This window comes from Tursiops truncatus, chromosome 14 (genome assembly GCF_011762595.2).
Source record: "Tursiops truncatus isolate mTurTru1 chromosome 14, mTurTru1.mat.Y, whole genome shotgun sequence".
In the NCBI taxonomy this organism is placed as follows: domain Eukaryota; kingdom Metazoa; phylum Chordata; class Mammalia; order Artiodactyla; family Delphinidae; genus Tursiops; species Tursiops truncatus.
The window spans coordinates 58121265-58144573 of NC_047047.1; the positions used below are offsets into that span (position 1 = coordinate 58121265).

The 23309-nt window shown below is 42.7% G+C and overlaps 1 protein-coding gene across 7 annotated transcripts in view; it reads right to left on the bottom strand.

Annotated features, from left to right (window-relative positions):
- Nucleotides 1–23309, bottom strand: part of GALM (galactose mutarotase) — a 105921-nt gene that overhangs the window by 33693 nt on the left and 48919 nt on the right. For all 7 annotated transcript variants that reach the window (XM_033838702.2, XM_033838701.2, XM_073791436.1 and 4 more), the window contains 3 exons: nucleotides 18425–18579; nucleotides 14806–15012; nucleotides 8857–8938 (listed from right to left, as the gene is read on the bottom strand). In XM_033838702.2, coding sequence (XP_033694593.1) covers nucleotides 8857–8938; nucleotides 14806–15012; nucleotides 18425–18579 — 444 coding nt within the window. The remainder of the gene's footprint in view (nucleotides 1–8856; nucleotides 8939–14805; nucleotides 15013–18424; nucleotides 18580–23309) is intronic.

Sequence of the window (23309 nt, forward strand, 5' to 3'; positions counted from 1 at the left end):
TCAAGCTGCGCAGCACGGCCCCCCCCCTCCAAAAAGAGTGAAGCCTAATGAAAATTACGAACTTTGGGTGATAAAACATGTCAATGTTGGGTTTTTTGTTTTTAATAAATTTATTTATTTTATCTATTTATTTTTGGCTGCGTTGCATCTTCGTTGCTGCGCGTGGGCTTTCTCTAGCTGCGGTGAGCAGGGGCTACTGTTCGTTGCGGTGTGTGGGCTTCTCATTGCGGTGGCTTCTCTTATTGCGGAGCACGGGCTCTAGGCGCACGGGCTTCAGTAGTTGTGACATGTGGACTCAGTAGTTGTGGCTCGTGGGCCTAGTTGCCCTGCAGCATGTGGGATCTTCCCAGACCAGGGATCGAACCCATGTCGCCTACATTGGCAGGCGGATTCTTAACCACTGTGCCACCAGGGAAGCCCCTCAGTGTAGGTTTATCAATTATAACAAATGCACCACGCTGGTGGTGGGTGTTGATGAGGGGGAGGCCGTCATGTGTGGGAATGGGGGTTATGGAAAATCTCTGTACCTTCTGCTCAGTTTTTCTGTGAACCTAAAACTTCTCTAAAAAAAATTAAGTCTTATTACAAAAAATCAGCAGGACCTGACGATGATATTGAGTAGGGTGGGGAGGTGGGATGAAAAGGAAAGAGGAAGCATATTGATGGAGGGTTGAAACTAATATTATATCCACTATTTTAGAATTATATAAAGTCTAAAGGAGTTTTCTGTAAGAAGCTCTGCAAAGATTAAAACACGTAGATCAAAACAGTCTTCATCTGCACCATCTTTGAACTGGGAGACTACTTTGGAATTTGTTATTTCTCCAGGTCAGAGACTTAGACCTGTCCTAGGGAAGTAATTATAAAAGCAACTGAATTGTAGGTTGAACCCAGACAGGTTGAAATAAAATACAAATGTCTTGCTGAGCTCCTCTCCGCAGCCTCGTGGTAAACCTTTCCTACCAGAATTCTAATTTTGTCAAAATGGGGTTGCTTTCATGTAATTTTAGTAGGACCTTTCAAAAATGAAAAGCAGCAAGAACAGCTCTCCACAAGTGAACACAGATGCACTGGGGGACAAAGTGGATTGGGTAAATTTTTATAAAAATAGAAGGTATCTCATCTCAAGGAAGAGAATAAGATGGGATTTTACTAATGTTACTTTAAGAGACAAAAGACCCAATCAAATCATTCATTTTTGCTGTCTTAATTACTTATCTACTACGAGTAAAGAATAGCACAATTAAAATGAAAAAAAAACCACCTATGTGCTGTAAATGCCTATAAAGACATGCTTAGTTTTGCACTGTGCTGTATACATCATAAAGTTTTGCTGGGCTGGTGGCCCAGATCGCCTCCAAGTCTCACAGTTCTGTAAGGCGAAAGGATGAAATGTAATATTTACAACGCTGGGAATGAATTAATCCCTGGAGAAACAGGGATTTTCTGTTTCTCACCTGCTCACATTCAGCTGGCTTAGTACCTGAGCAGGGTACCAGGGACTGGTTTCTCCTGTTGCCACAGGGCAGGACACCAGACTCAGGCCTCGAAGCTAAATATCTGACATGTCAGCACAGAGACCTGGCACTGGAGTGTTCTCTCTCTGTGGACGTCTACCTGTCCTTCCTGGTAAACGGCTTCCAGGAGTTCCACCTCTGGGAAACTACAGGGAGAGCCCTGACAACAACATAGAAAACATACTCAAGGTGACCTGAAGGTGCCCCAATAACAGAGTATGCGCCCATCCTAAGTAGTAGCAAATGCTATAAGGGCTGCACTTTTTTTTAAGTTGAGGAAAACTGCTCAGAAAAACCAAAGCTACGCTAACTGCTGACATGCAAACCCAGTTTTGACAGCTTAGCTGCAACTCTGCTCCTGGTCTACAGGTGAAATGAGCTCTCAGCCTTGCAGAGACCTTCTCTTGGTGCAGGAGACAGGTGCCTGTGAGCAAGGACCAGGAGACAGGTGCCTGTGAGCAAGGGCCATAGCTTACATTTGCTGAGGCGTTTCAAATGGGCTTTGGGAAAAGGACAGCCTTTTACCAGAGCCGAGAAAGGGGAAGAATGAAGAAGCCACAGAGTACAGGCTGTTGTCTTCCAGGCTTTTTTGGCAGACAGGCCTGACGACATTTTATATGCTCTCCCCAAAAGTGTCAGGAGGAAGAAAGGCAGGAGTGAAACAGGTGCCCAAGGCTGCTGGGGGTCTGTGGCCCTGCCTTGGGTAGAGGTCTAAATGCAGCTATAGGTTTAAGACGAAGGGATCTCATCATACTGTGCTTGCTTTGGTTCCCTGAAACTCTATGTCAAGGTATCCCTTTCCTCTCTATGTAATTATGCCCAGTCAGTAAGCCTGTGATAAACAAAATGGAGGACAGGACTTCACCTCTCCCCCCAAACATACATGGGGAAAAGGTCCCTTTTCACCGAGTACCTCGGCCACAGTATTACAACTACTGTAAGATAAGAGGTGCTACTTTCTCATACAATGGGTTTTCCCATCACCTGAAAAATTATTTGCTGAGGGTCTGTAACCAAGGTAAAAACACCCCCAAAGTTTAGATCTGCATTAGCATTTCCCTTAAGAACTCAGGTCACAGCTTTCATGAAGGGCAAACAAAAAGGAGGTAAAAAACAAATATAAGTATAAATTAACAGCCACAAAAGATGGAGACATGGCCTCTATCTTTGTCTTTCTTTTTTGTTTTTCTCTCTCTTTTTTTTTTTTTTTTGTGGTATGCGGGCCTCTCACTGTTGTGGCCTCTCCCATTGCGGAGCACAGGCTCCGGAGGCAGAGGCTCAGCGGCCATGGCTCACGGGCCTAGCCTCTCCGCGGCATGTGGGATCCTCCTGGACCGGGGCACGAACCCGCGTCCCCTGCATCGGCAGGCGGACTCTCAACCACTGCACCACCAGGGAAGTTCTGTTTTTCTCTTTTTAAATATAATTTGAACAAACTTGTTTGCTGTTTTCTTTGCAGAAAATAAAAAGCAGAAATAAATTGAGAAGAAGGAGAAATGGGAAGGAAAATAGTGAGAGAAGCTGGGAGGTCACCTGTATAAAAGGTGGCAAAAGAATGAGAACTGACAACTGTCCAAAGCTCTATTTAGTTATTTAGTTTCTGGCTCCCTGTTTCTTGGCTACATGGTGATCTTGGCTATCTTTATAGTCAAGAAATTCATTTGGGCTTCCCTGGTGGTGCAGTGGTTAAGAATCCGCCTGCCAATGCAGGGGACACGGGTTCGAGCCCTGGTCCGGGAAGATCCCACATGCGGTGGAGCAAATAAGCCCGTGTGCCACAACTACTGAGCCTGCATGCTGCAACTACTGAAGCCTGTGTGCCTAGAGCCTGTGCTCTGCAGCAAGAGAAGCCACCACAATGAGCAGCCTGTGCACCCCAACAAAGAGTAGCTCCCACTCGCCACAACTAGAGAAAGCCCCCGTGCAGCAACGAAGACCCAACACAACCAAAAATAAATAAAATTAAAAAAAAAAAAAAAAAACGAAACTCATTTAATTTTCTCTCTTTTCTTCCTTTCCCCCTCCCCCAACTAACCAGGTCTAGTTAAGAGCTTGAGTTTTTTTTTTTTTTTTGCGGTACGCAGGCCTCTCACTGTTGTGGCCTCTCCCGTTGCGGAGCAGAGGCTCCAGACGCGCAGGCTCAGCGGCCACAGCTCACGGGCCCAGCCACTCCACGGCATGTGGGATCTTCCCGGACAGGGGCATGAATCCGTGTCCCCTGCATCGGCAGGCGGACTCTCAACCACTGCGCCACCAGGGAAGCCCAAGAGCTTGAGTTTTAACACCAGACTACCTAGGTTTGAATTCCAGCTTTCCACTGCTCTTTAACTGAGTGGTCCTCAGTAAGTTACTTAAACTCCTTGCGCTACAGTTTGCACATCCGTTAATGATCAGAATCTACCTTATAGGGTTGTGGTGTGGATTATTTATAAAGTATCTCTGAAATACCAGCTATTATTATCATAAACCCTCACCTCATCTCACAGATAAACAGTATCTTCCATTTTCTCAATTCAACACAACCTCAGTCTCTAGATACTGCATATCAATTCCCAGAACCCTTAACAAGTATGGCTGGTCTAACAGGTTTCTTGCAGCACGTCTCACGGAAGTGGGCTTGGAGTTCAGTCCAGTCTAGTTCTGGCTGAATATCTGGTACACCTGTGAGTCTGCCCTGTGTGGATTGGCCTTGAACTCCAGGCCAGCCTATGGTCATCCAGGGCCACCCCAGGGATTGCAGCCATATCAGAGCCTGGTGCAGATGTGACCTGGCCCCAGCCAACTGCTTATTGGCCCATCCATTTTCTGCCACCAAAAGCATGCCCTGAATGCTTCAGAAGCCCAGCACTTCCCTGGGGACCATCCTGCTGTTTCCTGCACTGCCCATTCTTGTTCATCTCCGTAGAAAACACATTTCTCCTCCTCACTGCCTGGCAAAACGCTACTCGCCCTTCCAAGTTTTATTTCATTCTCATCTCCTCTACCTGGGAGCCCCCAGACAGTGCTTTCCTTCTGTACCAAGTCTCTTAGTTACATCTACATCTCTTAGTTAAGTCTACTTAGTTACATCATTGACATGATTTTCCAGGTCAGTGGATAATATTCTGGCTGATTCCTCCACTGGACTGTCAACTCCTAGCAAGCCCAGATACACTGGGGAGGCATTTCTGAATGACCAAATGACTTTGGACTCATCTCAGTTAAGCCACTTGCTCGTGGGCTTTTGGTCAATGTTAAGAGTCAGATGAAGTCTGAGCTCCTAGAGATTTCCTCTCTGCTGAAAGTGGGCCAGACATGTGAATTCTTACATCACTGAAGGGTACAGTAGAAGTTACTGCCCTTTTTGAGGAAGTTACAAAGGAATAATATAATTATTTGTTTCTTAAGCATTTCTGAGAAAGGAGGAAGAAAAAAAACTCTATAATTTCAGTTTGTGTCATTGGGCAAACAGATATAATCTATGAGGGACCAGCTAATGTATGGATATGTAAAAGATACTTACAAATTTTTCATGAGCTCTGAAGTTGTTGCAACTTATTTACTTCTGTAATAGAGTTCTAATGAACTTGAAGGGTGCTGGAGATAGCCGTAAAATGTTACACTAAGAGCCTTGTAGAATCACAGAATGTAAGAGTTACAAGTGACCTTGCAGACCATTATTGGTTCTTGATCATGAGTGCATAATAAAATTTTCACTGGTCCACAGAAAACTGAGATAGATTTGGATAATCAGCTGTCACATTTCTTTAAAAAGTAAGAAAAATTGGGCTTCCCTGGTGGCGCAGTGGTTAAGAATCCCCCTGCCAATGCGGGAGACACAGGTTCGAGCCCTGGTCTGGGAAGATCCCACATGCCGTGGAGCAACTAAGCCCATGCGCCACAACTACTGAGCCTCCACTCTAGAGCCCGTGAGCCATAACTACTGAGCCCATGTGCCATAACTACTGAAGCCTATACGCCTGGAGCCCAGTGCTCTGCAACAAGACAAGCCACCGCAATGAGAAGCCCCCTCTCGCAGCAACTAGAGAAAGCCCGTGCGCAGCAACAAAGACCCAACGCAGCCAAAAATAAAAGTAAATTTAAAAAAAAAAAAAGTCAGAAAAATTCAATTTAAAGGGTCATTTCTATTCTGAGATTAAATTTTCCCCACTTTTATGGTGTTAATATATTCTTTCTTTTATGAAACATGGTGATTATGAATGGTAGTTTCAGCTTTTTTTTTTAAATGTAGCCTATTTATCTCTGTTCCTTATTATTATCCCAATTGGTTAAATTTTTTTAAATTGAAATATAATATGCATATATTCCCAATTAATTTTAATAGCCCTGTATTTGTAATAGCTTTCTAGCTTGGCAAAATGAAAAGTTGGGCAACCCCAGATAAGTTTCCCAAACGGTTTTTTAAATAAAATTTATGGGTCTGATTTATGAAAATTTATGAACCCTGATTGAGTTGAACCTCCTATTTGCAGAAAAGGAAATAAGCATCTATAGAGGTTAAATGTTAAAGCATTATACATGCACCCAAGGTCCCCTAGCTAGTCAATAGCAAAGCCAAGACTAGAACCGGGGCTCTTGCCTCCCTGAAAGTCCAGAGATCTCACAGCCAACTCAACTTCACAGGTGTTCAATATTAGTACAGAGTGTAGAATTTGATCCTAAAGCCACTTACAGTGCAAAACTGAGATGAACATGAGTTTTATGCAGTCAATTAGATTGCATGTTAAGCTGTACTTTGCTTTGCCACAATTATCTCTTACAATCATGACAAATAATCTTTACCTGGTATGAGTTATGCATTTTTGTGATTTTCATCTGATCAAAACTCAGCAGGATAGCATAAAATTTTATAAATATACAGAAATAAATATGCCCTTATTTCATCACCTCCATTTATAAGCTACTTAGTTCATTTTCTTCCTTATCAGTCACGAAACAGGAGCTGCCACCATTTTCCCTTGCAGTTCACATCACATAGTTCTAATGCAATAATTCTGCATCTAGGACAAGATGGGCCAGCTTATTCACACCCATCTATTGAGCCATGTCAATATCAGAAGATAACACATTACCAAGACAAACATAAAAGCCCTGGAGCCAGAAAAATATTCAACACTGTGACGCCAAAAAATTTTTAATCCATGTATCTTGATTCCTCATTATTATTCTAATTAGTTTTGTAGTCGCCTTGTTTATGGGAGTTTCTAATTCCTGCTGTTAACTGAAGTTGCTATTCAGTATGCAGGCTCACATTCTTTTTCCCCTTAAGAATTCTGAACTACCAGCCATAAACACAGCCCTATTGCTTTAAAGATGCCGAAATAAAGATGCTCAAACAAAAGCCCTTACCTAAAGTAAGGCAGGTGCCCGGTACACTTTAGTATCTTACTTGGATCCCTGGGTCTTTCTTTTTTTCCAGTTTTGAAAATTTGAAATAATTTTAGACTTACAAAAATGTTGCAAAAATAATACATCCATGTGTACCCTTCACCACCTTCCTCTGCCCTTTTTCTGCCTCATGATCCAGTCTAGGATCCCATGTTGCATTTAATTATTGTATCTCCTTAGTCTCCTCTGTGACTGCTCCTCAGTCTTTTTTTGCCCTTCACGATCTTGATCTCTTTGAAGAGTACTGGTCAATTATTTTGTACATGATCCCTCAATTGGGTTCATGTCATGGCTTCTCCTGAATGGACTGAGGTTCTGCATTTTTGACAGAAAACCACACAAGTGATGTGCTTTTTTCAGTGCATCCTATGAGGGGGATGTAATGTCAACAGTCTTCTTACTTTGATGTAAACCAAGTAACTAACAAAGATGGTGCCCTTGGCTTCTAATTGCTCATATTCTATCACCTAAGCTCTTTATTGGAGCAGAGGTGACAACTAAGGTACTAGTACCCTTACACAGGGTGGGAACAGAAGGGACAGGTCTTCCTGACCTTTCACACGTAGCTACCACAGCAATGGGCTTCTGGAGGGCTGGCGCCCTAAACAGAAGCCTGAGAGAACAGACCACAGGACATAAGCCATCTGATAAAGGAGCTATGAGATAACACATCCGAGAAGTCAAGTCACTGTCAGACACAGGTAAGAGACCTAGATCAGGCAAGGGCAGCACGAAGGTGGCCCTTCCTCCAGAAGGGGAAGTGATACAGAAAGTGTTTGTGTCTTTCTAGATTTCTGTTCTTCCTTCCCTTCATCCTCTACTTTTGTTTACTTTAGTTTTCTTTGACGATGCCTTCTACATTCAGCTGATCTCTGATTTTAACAAAATCCCAATAAGAATATGTATCTACTGCTTTGGGGATAATTATTACAAGTTAATTTCTATAAACTGCCACAAATAACAGCACCCCTGCCGTTCATCTTGTCATCTATCTGTCCCCGGGAGCCAGATGGGGGTACACGTACAATCTAGTACAAAACTATACCCCTCAATCCTGGAGATAACACATGAACCAAGGTTCTTTCTTTCCTTTTTTAAATTGAGATATAATTCACATACCCTTTTAAAGTGCACAATTCATCAATGTTTAGTATATTTACAAGGTTGTGCAACCATCACCACTGTCTAATTCCAGAATCTTTCACCCCAAACAGAAATCTAGTACCCATTGTCACTCCCCATTCTCCTCTGTCCCCAGCACCTGGCAACTCACTAATCTACTCTCTGTCTCTATGGACTTGCCTATTGAACCAAGGTACTTTTGATCCCAAATAATAATGACCAAAATGATCTCAATCCAGTAAACCTAGGAGACACACACACACACATACACATGAATTTGACTCTGCCAACACCTCGCCTACCCTTTTGGTATGCAGAACTCCTCCTTCCACCCCATCCCCCTAACTGTGTCTCGGAGGTGATGTATCTGTATTTGTCCTCCTCAGGGTACAACCCGTCCAACCCTTTCCTTTTCTGTCAAAAACCATGACATGTTCTATCAGCGTCCTGCATCTGTGAGGTAATGCTTAGGTAAATTTATCTCTGCTCAGATGCTAAGGAGTAACAGATTTACATTTTAATGCAGAACTTCTGGAGTCTATGGCTCAGCTAGGATGACCATCTGACCCAGCTTTTTGGGATTATCTCAGTTTATGCCTGTTGCCCTGGCAAAATTATTAACAGCATCCCCTTACCCTCTCAAGAGTGTCCTGGTTTGGGTGTTTAAGTAAATGGTCACCCAACCATAACCAAAATAAATGACTAATCATGGTAATTATGGGCATTGTGTCAGGTCAACAAGGGAAATGTATTTAGGGAAATGAAGTTTTAATGTTTCTCACACTGCACCGCAGCTCTGCATTCCCATAAGAGGTGTAAATTCACCAACCTGTAGGAATCAGGGTTTCATCCACAGGCAAAAAAGTATCAGCTTCTATAGTGACTTCATGGTCGTATATATTCGGGGAACCCTGGGATAGAAAAAGTAGAGAAAGCAAAGAAGGTTTAGTGCTCAGTCTTATTTTATATATTTGCTTTATAACTTCTCTTGCAGAAATGTTTTCAAGTATTGACGAAAACTTTAGAAATCCCATTTGACCTATGATGATGATGAATTCGTTCATTTAAGTTAGGTAGATAGGGGCTCAAACGTAGCAGCCGATACATTTGGAAGAAACTTTCGAGTGTAACCCCAGCATGCATGTTCTTTTGTGAATGGAATTATGAAAGTGAAAAGTCAGAGAAACAACAGTGGTTTGAAAGCCTTTTGAATTTTGACTTATTAGCAGAGGGTTTTCTTCTACTGTCCTCACATGCCAGGCAAACAAAAGAGCAAGGGTCAGTGACCTGTAACACACAGGTGGACAGCCAAAGCATCACCTCTAGGCTCACGAGGGGTGGGCCATGTCACCCCTTCTCTGGCCTAGTTCCCACTCAGAGGACCCACTCCCTCCTCCATGGCAGAAGCCTGGAAGTCAGAACTGGGGTCCCATCTCCCCTGTAAAGATGCAGCCTGACCTCCTGGTGGAGTCAAAGGCTGGTCCCTGAAGCACTGGTCAGTGGTCAGAAAGGCCCGGGGTCTAGTTCTGGACTTATTTCCTTCAGTATAAAATCAGTCTGATGTCCCCATTCTGTCCAGGGTTCTTGGGGAACAGTTCAGTAAGGATGTGTTGTGTTGCTTACAAACTGGAAAATACACATATATGTTTCTAATAAAAAGGATTACATTTTAATAGCAGTATTTTAAAGCTTCACAGCAAAAGATGTGGAAAGGAAACCAAGTGAGGGCTTTTGCTGAGTGAATGCTCAAAAATAAACGAAACTGGTAGTTTTCAGCTAGGGATGATTTTGCCCCACAGGTGTCTCGAGACATTTTTGATTGTCACGGCTGGGGGTGGTAATGCTACTGGGGAAGCAGTCGTGTGAAGAGGCCAGGGATTCTGCCAAACAGCGTACCATGCTCAGGTCAGCCTCCGCACCCCGGCAACAAGGAGTCATCTGGCCCCAAATGTCAACAGTGCCGAGGTTGAGAAGCCCTGAGCTCAGCTAAACTGAAGGCTCCGAGGGGTTCCTGAGAAGTGAGCAGAGAGAGGCAGAGTGCTCTGGGTTAACTGAGAACATATTCTACTATCAGAAGGCCTCAGCCACGAAATCAAATGGAGTCGTCCAGAGGACAAAGGCCAAGATTTCAGAGGCTGTGAGAATCGATGTCTAAACATGACAGAAATCGGTTTATTTACACTACCAGGAGGCTCTGTTTCTAACGAACTATGATTCTCCTGTACTGTCCCAGCGGTCAAGGGTAGGAGTGGGTGGGAGACAAGGCTGGGGCAGAGGCTTCTGCCCACACTATCTTAGCCACTTGTTTGGTCCCTGATCTGACCTGGGAAGGCAGGTCCAAAATGGGAGTGGCCTGCACCCCCGCCTAGAGCTGTTCCAGCCTAGAGGGGTCTCTCTCCTGTGTGGCTCTCCCTACTGTCACCTCAGGCCTCAGGCTACTGCCAGTACCGAAGAGGCCCCTGGGACTGAGGGTAGCAGCTGTGAGGGAATGAGAATTTGGGACTCTTTCTTTGGCTCTAATTGTTCAATGCTCAGTTCAAGATTGAGTAGTATTCCATTGTATAAATATATCACAACTTATCTGTTCTCCTATTGATAGACTTTTGGGTTGTTTTGAGTTTTTTTTATTATAATGAATAGAGCTTCTTAGGAATTTCCTTGTTCTGTTTGTTTTTTAGCACTAGGGCAGGAAGAAAATGATTCAGTATGAAAATCACACACCAGTAAATTGAGTCCAAGATGTGGGGAAGAAGCCTGGGAGGAGAAGGAAAGGAACACTGACTAGGCACCCACTCTCTGAATTGTTGGGTCATTAAACAGCAGTAACATTCCTTCAGTAAAAGAAGCACGCTTTTCATTTTATGACTCTTCTGACCTGGAATAATGCAATGTCTACTCTGGTGGAATATTACTGTTGGATTCTTTTCCTTTTCAGGCTGATGAAAACTTGGCAAGGAATGCTGATTCACAAACAGAACTGAGGCCCATCTCTGAGTTCAGTGTTTGCTTTGGTTAACTTTCGCTGCTACTATTTGTAACATTAACCATTTATAAAGCTCACTGTGGCTTGGGTGGGGCTTTAAAGACCTTTTTGTGCGCTGCCACTACCACTTCCTTACTTCAGCTCTTATCACCTCTAGCAGGATATAACAGACACTATTGGTTACTACCCAAAAGCTATCTCAACTCCATTATCAGCACCCTCCCTTTCCCCTGGCAGAACACTGACTTGTTGATTTATCCTATGTGAGGATATATTCAGGGAAAGGAACCCCACCCAGGCCCCAGAGGGCAAACTTTGATTTGTCTAAGCCAACCATTGTAGTCTAATTCCCTTGCTGGTGATTGGCTTAAGCAGAGCGTAAGACATACTTCTGGCCAACAAAACGTGAGGAAAGTCTGCTGAGGAGCTTCTAGAAAAAGTTTTGCTTGTTCTTAAAAATGGAACATTAGAGATATGAAAAAAAGAATAGTTCCTTTTTTTATCTCTGGATGTGACTATATGAAGAGGTGATTCATGGAGCTGTGGCAACCATCTTGTGACCATGAGGGGATAAGCTGGAAGACAAAAACCATAGCACTGAAGAAGCAGAATGGAAGAATTTGGGTCCTTGATGACATACCTACACAGTCATACCAAAACCAGAACTATTGCTTTTCATCTCAAATTGCCCCAGGCCTGCTTTCATAGATCTTTAGATAAAGTTTCAGTTAAAAAAATAAAGTTCTCCCAGTTTTGTGTTAGATAAGAAAGGAACAGCCAAAAAAAAAAAAAAAATCAACCAACCTGCAACCTACATACCTTTTCCATTCTTTGAAAAACACAGTGCTCTCCTCCCCCTAGGCCTCCAACACTCAAACTTAGAAGTGATGAGTCAAAGTTTGACGCCCAAGTAGGACAAAAATACTGCTTATTAAATTTAAAAAACAAACAAAAAGAAAATATATAAGATGAGCTGACTATTGTAAATATCAAGTTTTGAGCTATTTACCTGGGGAGGGTTTAAGACACACAATAATGCTTTTCCAGGTAGGGCAAGAGATGTTCTGAAAATGCAGAGAGACCCCTTGACCCCAGGCCGGGTAACTGCCTACCAACCCTTACCTGATGCTCCAAAAGGCTGGTGGCCCTCACCCACGCCATCCCTGAAGCTAGAGGCTGTGGATGTGAGCTGTACTTACTAAGATAGCACACAGAAGGGAGTTGACCCTGACCGCCCTTCTGTGTAGGGTCTGTGATCTGGGAAACTATTCAGACTCTGGAAAAAAATTTAGAAATTTTTAGGAGTCACTCCAAGTCCTTGTAGGATTGGAAGGGTAGAAAATTCTGGTCAGGAGGGTCCTCCTCTCACATAAGCAGAAAGAGCCTTAGTGAACTTTACGTTCCCATTTTGCGTCCTACATTGGAACACATTGGCAGAGTAATACTTCACGCCTAATTTCTTTTTCTATTTCTGAATCTATTCCTTTAGATCACCCCCTTAGTTACAAAAATGTGGAAAATAGTGAAAAATCACCATGATCTATTACCCACATAAAACCATTAATATTTTGTTCTATTTCTGTCAAGTTTCTTTCTGAACTTATTTTAAAAAGTGGGGTCTTCCACCTCCTAGAGAAATGGAAATAAAAACAAAAATAAACAAGTGGGACCTAATGAAACTTAAAAGCTTTTGCACAGCAAAGGAAATCATAAACAAGACCAAAAGACAACCCTCAGAATGGGAGAAAATATTTGCAAATGAAGCAACTGACAAAAGATTAATCTCCAAAATTTACAAGCAGCTCATGCAGCTCAATAACAAAAAAACAAACAACCCAACCCAAAAATGGGCAGAAGACCTAAATAGGCATTTCTCCAAAGAAGATATACAGACTGCCAACAAACACATGAAAGAATGCTCAACATCATTAATCATTAGAGAAATGCAAATCAAAACTACAATGAGATATCATCTCACACCGGTCAGAATGGCCATCATCAAAAAATCTAGAAACAATAAATGCTGGAGAGGGTGTGGAGAAAAGGGAACACTCTTGCACTGTTGGTGGGAATGTGAATTAGTACAGGCACTATGGAGAACAGTATGGAGGTTCCTTAAAAAACTACAAATAGAACTACCATATGACCCAGCAATCCCACTACTGGGCATATACCCTGAGAAAACCAGAATTCAAAAAGAGTCATGTACCAAAATGTTCATTGCAGCTCTATATACAATAGCCAGGAGATGGAAACAACCTAAGTGTCCATCATCGGATGAATGGATAAAGAAGATGTGGTACATATATACAATGGAATATTATTCAACCATAAAAAGAAACGAAATTGAGTTATTTGTAGTGAGGTTGATGGACCTAGAGTCTGTCATACAGAGTGAAGTAAGTCAGAAAGAGAAAGACAAATACCATATGCTAACACATATATATGGAACCTAAGAAAAAAAAAATGTCATGAAGAACCTAGGGGTAAGACAGGAATAAAGACACAGACCTACTAGAGAATGGACTTGAGGATATGGGGAGGGGGATGGGTAAGCTGGGACAAAGCGAGAGAGAGGCATGGACATATATACACTACCAAACGTAAGGTAGATAGCTAGTGGGAAGCAGCCGCATAGCACAGGGAGATCAGCTTGTTGCTTTGTGACCACCTAGAGGGGTGGGATAGGGAGGGTGGGAGGGAGGGAGATGCAAGAGGGAAGAGGTATGGGAACATATGTATACATATAACTGATTCACTTTGTTATAAAGCAGAAACTAACACACCATTGTAAAGCAATTATACTCCAATAAAGATGTAAAAAAAAAAAAGTGGGGTCTTTATGCTCATGATTGCAGAGTCTCTTATGGCTTGTGTGTGCTTATTTTTTGGTTTGTCTTTAAGATCTCAAGAAGGATGGTGGAAGTTCCTGAAGATAAGGAACAAGCAAGTGAAGAACCGTCTTTCTTATTTTCAAATTATGTAAGAACCAATTAACTCATGCTATTTGAAAAGATTCTAGAAAAGAAATCAGCATATCATCAACAAAATCCTAAAAAGTGTAAAAATGCAAGATATTACTAGCTGGCTGTGAACATCATTTTGTAGTAGGAAATCATGCCAAAGCGATTCAAGTCTAGTATACAATGATGAGCTTCTTAGATGAAGAGAAAGTCATAGATAGAATCTACAGATTTTAGCTAAGCCTTTTTTTTATTCTGTCTCATGTAATAGCCTCCTCAGCAAGCTAGAATATTATCATTAGGAGGGAATGAGGTAGTTTAGAGGGAATTACCTAAGGGGGGCTGTCAGTGTCTCCACACCACTCCTAGGGTGGGCCGTACAGCGGGAGCACACAAACATTGGCAGCATTTATCTAAAGGGGCTGGGCTAAGCACATCTTCAAAGATCCAGTGATGGAAAATGCCTTAATTGGAAGTAATTTTGGTGGGGGGGTGGGGTGAAACTGGCGTGAAACTGGGGAAGCAAATGTAAGCACTTGTTACAATTAGATGACAGGCAGTTCTTTAAATAGCTTGTTACCTGTCTGAGCGTGTGGGGCAGCACAATGTACTCATTTCCCTATAACTTCCATTTGTGGACCACCTATTATGAGTCAGATGCTTTGCTGGGCACTTTTCCTCATCCCAGGGGTGATCCCATCGCCAGGGTAATTCCATACTGGGTTAGTCTCTCCAGTCACTCCCCCAGGTCATTCCACAAAGCACAATGCAGGAGAGAAGAGGGAAGTGGCACTTCACACTACAGCAGGTGATCAAACGCAAGTTCACCTACCTGGCCTGCCAGGTTGAAGTAAGAATGGTTGGTCAGATTGACCGGAGTGGTCTGACTGGCCTGTGCTCGGTAGTTGATCACGAGCTCCCCGCCATCTAGTGTGTATGTCACCCAGACTTTTAACTCTCCAGGGTAGCCTTCCTCACCATCTGGACTGACCCGTGAGAACTCGACTCCATTTGACAGCACCTGAGGGGTCCACAGGACCTGGAAGAAAGTGTTTTTGAAGCTGTTTAGTCACTCCAATCCCAAGCTAAATGCCACATTTCAATATTTAAAGACAACTTGGAATCTGAAAAATAAAACAAACTAGTGAATATAACAAAACAGAAACAGACTCACAGACACAGACAACAAAGTAGTGGTTACCAATGGGGTTACCATAGGGGTAGGGGATTAAAGGTACAAACTACTATGTATAAAATAAATAAGCTACAAGGATATATTGTACAGCGTGGGGAATATAACCAATATTTTATAATAAATTTAAATGGAATATAATCTTTAAAAATTGTGAATCACTATGTTGTACACCTGAAATGTATATGTAATCTTATATGCCTTATCGAGTGCCCATTATGAGCCTAGGCTCTTTGCTAGAAACTTCGCAGACACTATGTGTCTCAAGGCTGACGTAAAGCAGGTGCCATTATCCTCATTTAAAGATGAGAGGATGGAGGCTCAGAAAGGATAAACTGCTTGTCCCAGGCCACACTGCCAATAAGACAGTGGATTTGAATCAAGTTGTCTGATCCTGAGCCTGCTTCCTTATTCTACACCATCAGAGGACAAGGTAGCCAGAGACCCCCAGTCCCTTTGGGGAGCTCTGGGGTCACTAGGAAAGGGGCCCTTTGCAGACATGAGACCTCCATTTGTTGGGTGCTCACCAGCCAGTCACTGACCTGGTGCTTTACATAAACCATTTTATAAGGTAAGGATTTAGTTGAACCAGCCGAAATTACCATCTTTATAGGTCAAAACAGTTGAGCACTGGCAATTTCACCTGGCTCCAACTAATATTATTACCCCCATTTTATAGATGAGCAAATTGAGTTCAGGGGGGCTAACTTCCACCTCCCACATTCCAGGGGATGGAGTAGAACCCTGTCATAATTCATGCAATTGTTTAAAGGGAGAAATATCTTGTTTAAAGTCATACATGTAATTAGTGACAGAGCTAGGATTCAAACTTAGCCTGACAGTCTACACTATTCCACATCTTACTTTCAGTCAATGTTTTGTTCCAATCTTCGTTTCCAACAGCAGAGTTGAGGCCAAACACTGTCATTGCAAATAGAGTTGGAAGATAATAACTTCTGTGGGTCACAGGAATGGCCCATGAGCCCAGGCTCTGCCCACCCACTCCTGGCATGGCCTGGATCTCTCTCACTGACACTGCATTCACCAGGAAGAGGAACCCAGTGGGAACGGAGGTCTCTGCCTTCGCCTACAGTGAAAGCAGCTGGTATTTGAAACAAATTCGCTGACTTTAGTAAAAAATTAATTTTACACCCTAATTATCTCCCGGAAATGTTGCCTGGTATATGTGTGATTAAATAAAGAAAAAGGAATCCCCCAAACGGAAAATTTTAGGAATAAAATATTTGAAATAAAATCGTCTTAACTTGCTACCTAGTTTTTTTCCTTTAGAGAAAGGACACAATGGAAAGATTTTTGTGTAAAGCAATATTATCAGATAAAGTGGAAAGTATAATTCCTATTCACGGGAGGATTTCCCTGACCCTATGGTTTCCAAATTTCCTGAAAATTTCCGCATTTGCATCTCTAGGCCTACTTACACCATTTCTAATCCTGCCAGGTTATTCAAATTTCATCTTTAAAAAAATGTGTTGGTATAAGTAGAAAAACACATACCTGCAAACCAACAATTATTCAGTAATTGTTGAAACCAAATGCAACTTAAAACAAAGTCCATGTGATACTGCTCATGTTGCTACATGAAAACCTAGTGGTCTAAAACTTTCAGTGGCTCCAAGATTGCATTCCAAGTCTTTCCCCACCCCTCTGTGGGCTGTTGCACAGCCACTCTCCAATATCCACTTATTAAATGACATACTATCTTTTCTTCAAGAACAGTTCAAATCCAACCTCCCCACTTGCCATTAATTTGTCCATACCCAGTTCCTGTAGCACACCCCTGGCATCTGTGTTATGGGGCTTGTTGCCTGCAACAGTTATGTAAGAATCCCTCACTATACTGGAGTCTCAGGAATCCCCATCCCCCTGGTTCACAGAAGGGGCTCAGCTGACACACTGCATAGAAGGACATGAATACTATCCTTCTGCGTTTGTTCATACAGGGCATGCCCCATTACACAACACCACAGAAAATTCCATGTGGAACAGGAACCATGTGAGCAGGAACAAGCTAGAACAAGGTGCTGAGGCTCCTCCGAAGATCCCTGGCCAAACAGAGCTGGGCCTAACTTCCTCTGGCTGGGGTTTGCCCATGCACCTGGCATATTCCAGAGACCCTCTGCCTTAATATTGCCAGGACAGAGGATACCCTCTGCCTTCACGTCTCCCTGGCGTGAGGAGTTCCATCATGGAGGAAAGGGGAAGTGATGGGGCAGTCCGGCTCTAAACCACAGACAGGAAGCTGGTAGGACAGGGGAAACAGAGTGACCAACTTCCTTCAACAGCATGGGTGGCGGTAAGAGGTAGAAAAGAAAACACTGTGATTCTTAACTGCCATACATGTTCCTGTCTTCTCTGGCTTTTTTCTAGGAAGTAACCTGGGTGGTATAATTTAAAGGAAAGCTAACTACCAAAATTATCTCTCTGAAATTAGACTAGTAACAGAATCACTGGGGTTCACCTGCAGGCTCCCACGCAGCTAGGAAACAGGAGGGCAGGCATTCCTACCTCAGGGAGAAGCTGTTTGATCAATTTGTTTTCCTAACCTGGTTTTCCAGGGATTCACTTAGGGGATGGGAGTTTTAACGTGGAAAGGGGGAACTGGGGAGAATCGAGGTCATTTTGAGGCGTGAGGCACTTCATTGGAAGGGCAGCCTGGATGCAGTGCCACAATGCATAGGGAGGGGCTCACAGACAGATACATGGGGTGTGTTGGGTTGGGGGCACCCACAGCAGCCGTGGCGGACACCAGCAGCGGTAGTATAGGAATGAGGGCTTTGGGTCAGGCAGCCCAACTTAGGAACTGTGTGGCCTTTCAGGGCCTCAGATTTCTCATCTGGTGACAGTACAGGGTTCTAGTGAGGGTGGGAGATGATATATGCAAATGCCGTGTGCAAGAAGTGGTGGGTATTATTTTTAATCCACTTTTCTGTTGTGCCTAAGGTCAACCAACTCTGATGCCAAAACTGTGAGAAAGGTGCTCCCTGTCTTTCCTAAGGGCTGTCATCCTTTCACTCAGGGCTCTCCTGCCTATTAGAGTCAGATGAGCTAGTGAAGGGTGGCTCCTGGAACACAGCCGGCACATCTGCTCCCCCAAACCATGGGAGCAGCCTCTTTCCTGTATCACCTTACCATGCATTTGCTCTAGGGCCTAGGATTGTGCCTGGCAAACAGAAGGTATGCTTGAAGGTACTCAGTGAAGTGTGCCAGGTGAGGACTCTGTCCGATGCCCCCAACTCACCTTATCAAACCCTCTGACTCCTCCATGCAGGCTGTTGGGCCCATTGTTAATGGCCAGCTGATACTCCTTCCCATCCAACGTGAATGTTCCTTTGGCAATTCGGTTGGCCACCCTGCCAACCACTGCTCCAAAGTAGGGCTGCTTTTGGAGGTATCCTGCAAGGGTATGGGATGACAGAGTTTTTTAATAACTTTAAACCAAAGACAAGGCTCACACCGCTGCCCACCACTTCCTTCTGAGGGCAGCTGCAACTTGGGCATATCTGCGTCCACAGGGAAGCAAGGAAAAATGGTGCTCTTTACACATGACCTTTTCCCTTTCCAAAAGCAATTCATGTTCTTTCCAAACATTTTAAAAGAGCTTTCTAGGGCTTCCCTGGTGGCGCAGTGGTTGAGAGTCCGCCTGCCAATGCAGGGGTCACGGGTTCGTGCCCCGGTCCGGGAAGATCCCACATGCCGCGGAGCGGCTGGGCCCGTAAGCCATGGCTGCTGAGCCTGTGCGTCTGGAGCCTGTGCTCCGCAACGGGAGAGGCCACAACAGTGAGAGGCCCGAGTACCGCAAAAACAAACAAACAAACAAAAGAGCTTTCTAAAGCACAAAGAAGAAACTTAAATCATCCTGATCTCAACACTAGAGAGGACTGTTAGTATTCTTATGTATATCTATGTATGTATACCTTTCCATCTTTTAGTGTATGTGTGCATATGCTTTTCTTCTTATAAAACTGAGGTCTTCATATATATGCTGCTCTGTAATTTGCTTCTAGGCCAATTTTCTTAACTAAAAATTATATTTTTGTGTAGTCTTGAAAAGAAACTATCTTATGCTTCTTTTTCTTTTTTAAAAATCATACAATTAGTACATGAAAATTTCCTTTAATGAGCATTAAATACCCAAGTATATAGAGTGGCCTTGCTGGAGGAAACACAGGACACCTGTTAAATCTGAATTTCAGATAAACAGTGAATAACTTTTTAGTGTAAGTATGTCTATATTATTAGAATACATGGGACATTCACATAAAACATATTTATTGTTTATCTGAAACTCAAATTTAGGTGGGTGTCCTACATTTTTATTTGTTAAATCTGGCAAGCTTAATAAAGAGTAAAACATGAAAACCATCCTTCATTTCTCAACTCCTCTCCTTCCCACTGATAATCACTGCTAACAGTCTGGGATATACACTTCCAATTGCTTGTTTTTGTTTTTTAAATTAACTACATATAAGCACAAACAAATAAACACACACATATTCTACATAAAGAGACAAACTACACATATTGTTTTGCAACTTTTCATTTATCAAATGTCTTAAGATCATTCCATGTGATTCTATATCCGTCTACCATATCCCTTTTGATGGCTATATGGCATGCTGATGAGCATAAACTGTTGTTGGGCTTTTCTGGGAGGCGGGGGGCGGGGCAGGGACATAAAGAGTAGTGTAGCCAGTGTCCTTGTATGTACAACAGTATGCGTGGGCATATTACAGTAACTTCCTTGTCTTTAAGCTCCTCTATGCTATAATCTTTTAGTTTAGATCATCATGGCAGAGATTAAGGTTTGGAGGTAGTTCATTTTTTTGTATTATTGCTACGATTACTTTCTGCTCTGTTTTTCACTCAGTTGTCCTTGGAACTCCATCCCCCCTTCATGTGGTACTCTGTATCCATCACACCTACTGTGGGTCAGAAGAGTATGTGATTCAAGTGCATGAACTCTTTTTACCATGGCTGGAGGGGCTCTCAGGATATGGGCCCTGAACCTACTGGTCCAGTTATAGGTCACACATTCCCATTATTCAACTGGTTGGGCATAAGTGAAACATTAATCACTCTCTTCCAGGTCTTCCCTGGTTCACTTCCTTGCCAATCTGCAGGTCCTCAGGGTCCTGCCCATAGACTCTCACAAGAGCTAACGGTTACTGACCGCTTCCTAAGTCTCAGCCGCTTTCTAAGTGCTCTACATTTAAATCATTTCATCCTCAGAATACTGCTATAAGGTAGGCAGTATCATTACTCTCATTTTACAGACATGGAAATTGATGACAGAAGGTTAAGTAACTTGGCCCAAAACACACAGCTAGTTAGTGGCAGAATCGGGGTTTGAACCCAGGCAGTCTGGCTCCTGAGTACATGTTCTTAAGCATCACATTATTTGGAGAGCACAAGGCTTTCTGGTTAATTGACCTTACCACCATCTCTCAGCACAGGCAAGGCTGAGTCTCCACCAGCTTCCACCTCTCTCCCCACCTTCTTCTCTGAAGCTGTAGCTTTAAAACCCCTTACATTGAGTAACAAAAAGGAGTCTCTAGGACTTCCCTGGTGGTCCAGTGGCTAGGATTCCACACTTTTCCTGCTGAGGGTGTGTTCCATCCCTGGTCAGGGAACTAAGATCCCACAAGCCGCGCAGCACGACCAAAAAAATAAATAAATAACTAATAATAATAATAGGTCTCAATGTTGTTTTCATTTGCATTTCCCTGATGACATATAATTTCATTTGCTAATCGGGAGCTCAAAAATGTGAAGAAAAGCAGAATTTTTGTTCAAAAATGGTTTGGCTCTATCTCTTTTTGACTCCTACTTTGATCCATTCAACAAGCGTACGCCAAGCCCCTACTCTCTGCCAGCCCCATGCTTGGCATCAGAGACAAGGACGAATTCAACAGCAAGGTTGCTGCCTCATGGGCTTGCAAGAATTCCCTAGGAAGGGACCACTTTCTGGCAACAATTAATAAGCCAATGGAGGTAAGAAGCCCTTGGTTTAGATGAAGAGTTTTTAAGGATTAAACCACAAGGACAGCAGAAACCACTGCTCTCAACTGTCTCTGAGAAACTCTTCAGAACACATGGATTTTATACTATTTTCACATGTTACTAAGCTTTTAAATCAAGTCAGAATTACAAAACGTGATAGTCCCCAAATTCTGATTAGGACTAAAAAGCTTGTTTTTGAAATGCAGAAAATACTGTTTTCCATGAAAAAGGGCAAAGTTTCTAGGTCGACAGGAATGCTGATTCAGTCGCCAGTTGCTGATGTAGGATAAAGGGTAGACAAAAAGTTTGTCCCTTTTTCTGGGCAAGGGACTGGCCAGAATATATTAATAAATGCTTAACCATGGGGTATGGCCCTGTCCACTCCTCAAATATCCCAAGGATCCCAGCTATGACACCCACCTCAGACAGCCCAAACTTCAGCACGAGTGCCCCAAATCTCAAATAAAATCACTCAGGATTCTCAGTCAAAAACTCCACACCTGAGAGACTTTCTTTCGGCTTTCTAAGGAAAATAAACACTGGTTTAATTGACAAGCACTTTTAGCATCCCAAATATTTTCTATAGTTTTAGATGGCTGCTGGTTGTCCCAGAGGAAGCTCCATGCCATTTTGTGCACAGTTAACAAAGTGAAATTAAAAAGTTCAAGGAGTAAGAGGGAAGATATTTGGGGGCAAAGGAAGGAGAGGAGATTAAAATGATTAATTGTTCACTATAGTCAGACATGATCACAGCCAATAGCATTTTAATCCATTTGGTTCAAGTGAGGAAACAGATCTAGAGAGGTTAAATAACTTGCCCAAGGTCTCATAGCTTTAAGGGACAAAGCAGAGATTTTAAACTAGGAATCCTCAAAGCTCCTACAAGGACATTCTTGGGCATCTGTAATATTAAATTGCAACCTCTAAACTGGTCTCTTTTCCTCCCACCCCCTCTTATAAATGCAGGTTTTCTAAGTGCACTAAGTTTATTTTTTTTCTAAGCTTTCCATAATGGCTCTCATGGCAGTAATAGCTGGGTGTTGGTGGCAACTGGGCAGAAGATGAAGGGGGAGGAATAGCATTGATTGCATGGGCAGGTTATTTACACCTCTGGCTTATAGGAAATATCCTCATCACGGGTTTTGAAAGAAGTCATAATGACTGCAGGTGGGACTTGCAGATGAAAAACATTAAAAAATATTTTTAATTAAAAAAATGGCAGAAAAAATACTTCACAGGAGGCATTACTGATTTTTCTAGCCTATAACTAAAAGATCACATGATTTACCTCTTTAGAATTCTACAGAAGAAAGATCTCATTTTCCGAGGGAGAATTTGAACTATTCTGACCTCCAGTCATGGCCATCAGCCAAGTAGTTTATAAAATCTATCTGGGAAATTAGAGTTAGTTCACATCTAACCTGGCAATTACAAAAGGACCATGTCTCATGGAATTATCCATGCTTAGCTCTTCACCTTGGCTCAAAACATTTTCTGGAGCATGGTAATATGAAGATAACCCCTTACTCACTCTGTTACATCTTATTGCTTTAAATTATTTGCCTCAGTTTGTTTATATAATACTTACACACTCAGACGTTCTAAAAGACTGTGCAGTGAAAATCTAGCCTCCTTCCTGTCTCTGTACCCCAGCTACCCAGAGTCCTTTCTTAAAGACATCCTCTGTCGCCAATTTCTTAACATGGGTTTTAATACACTAGAATTGATCAAAATAGTAGCAGACCGCCATTTCACACTATTCTGATTGAGGCAGTTATGCTTCCTGTAATGACATATATGAAGTTCAACCTCGAAGATGGCTAAACATATCAGAAAGCCTTACTTGATATTCTAAATGCTTCTTTATCTTTTGAAAATAGCTTGCTCTCCTTTTTAAATAAGTAATTAAATTATCTAAATTATAGCATAGGATTGAAAATGTCTATCTTGATCTAGCACCTAGAATATTTTACTTTTTTTTTTTTTTTTTTTGGCCACGCTACTACGCGGCTTGCCGGATCTTAGTTCCACGACCAGGGATGGAACCTGTGCTCCCTGCAGTGGAAGCTTGGAGTCCTAACCACTGGACCACCAGGGAATTCCCAGCACCTAGAATACTTTAG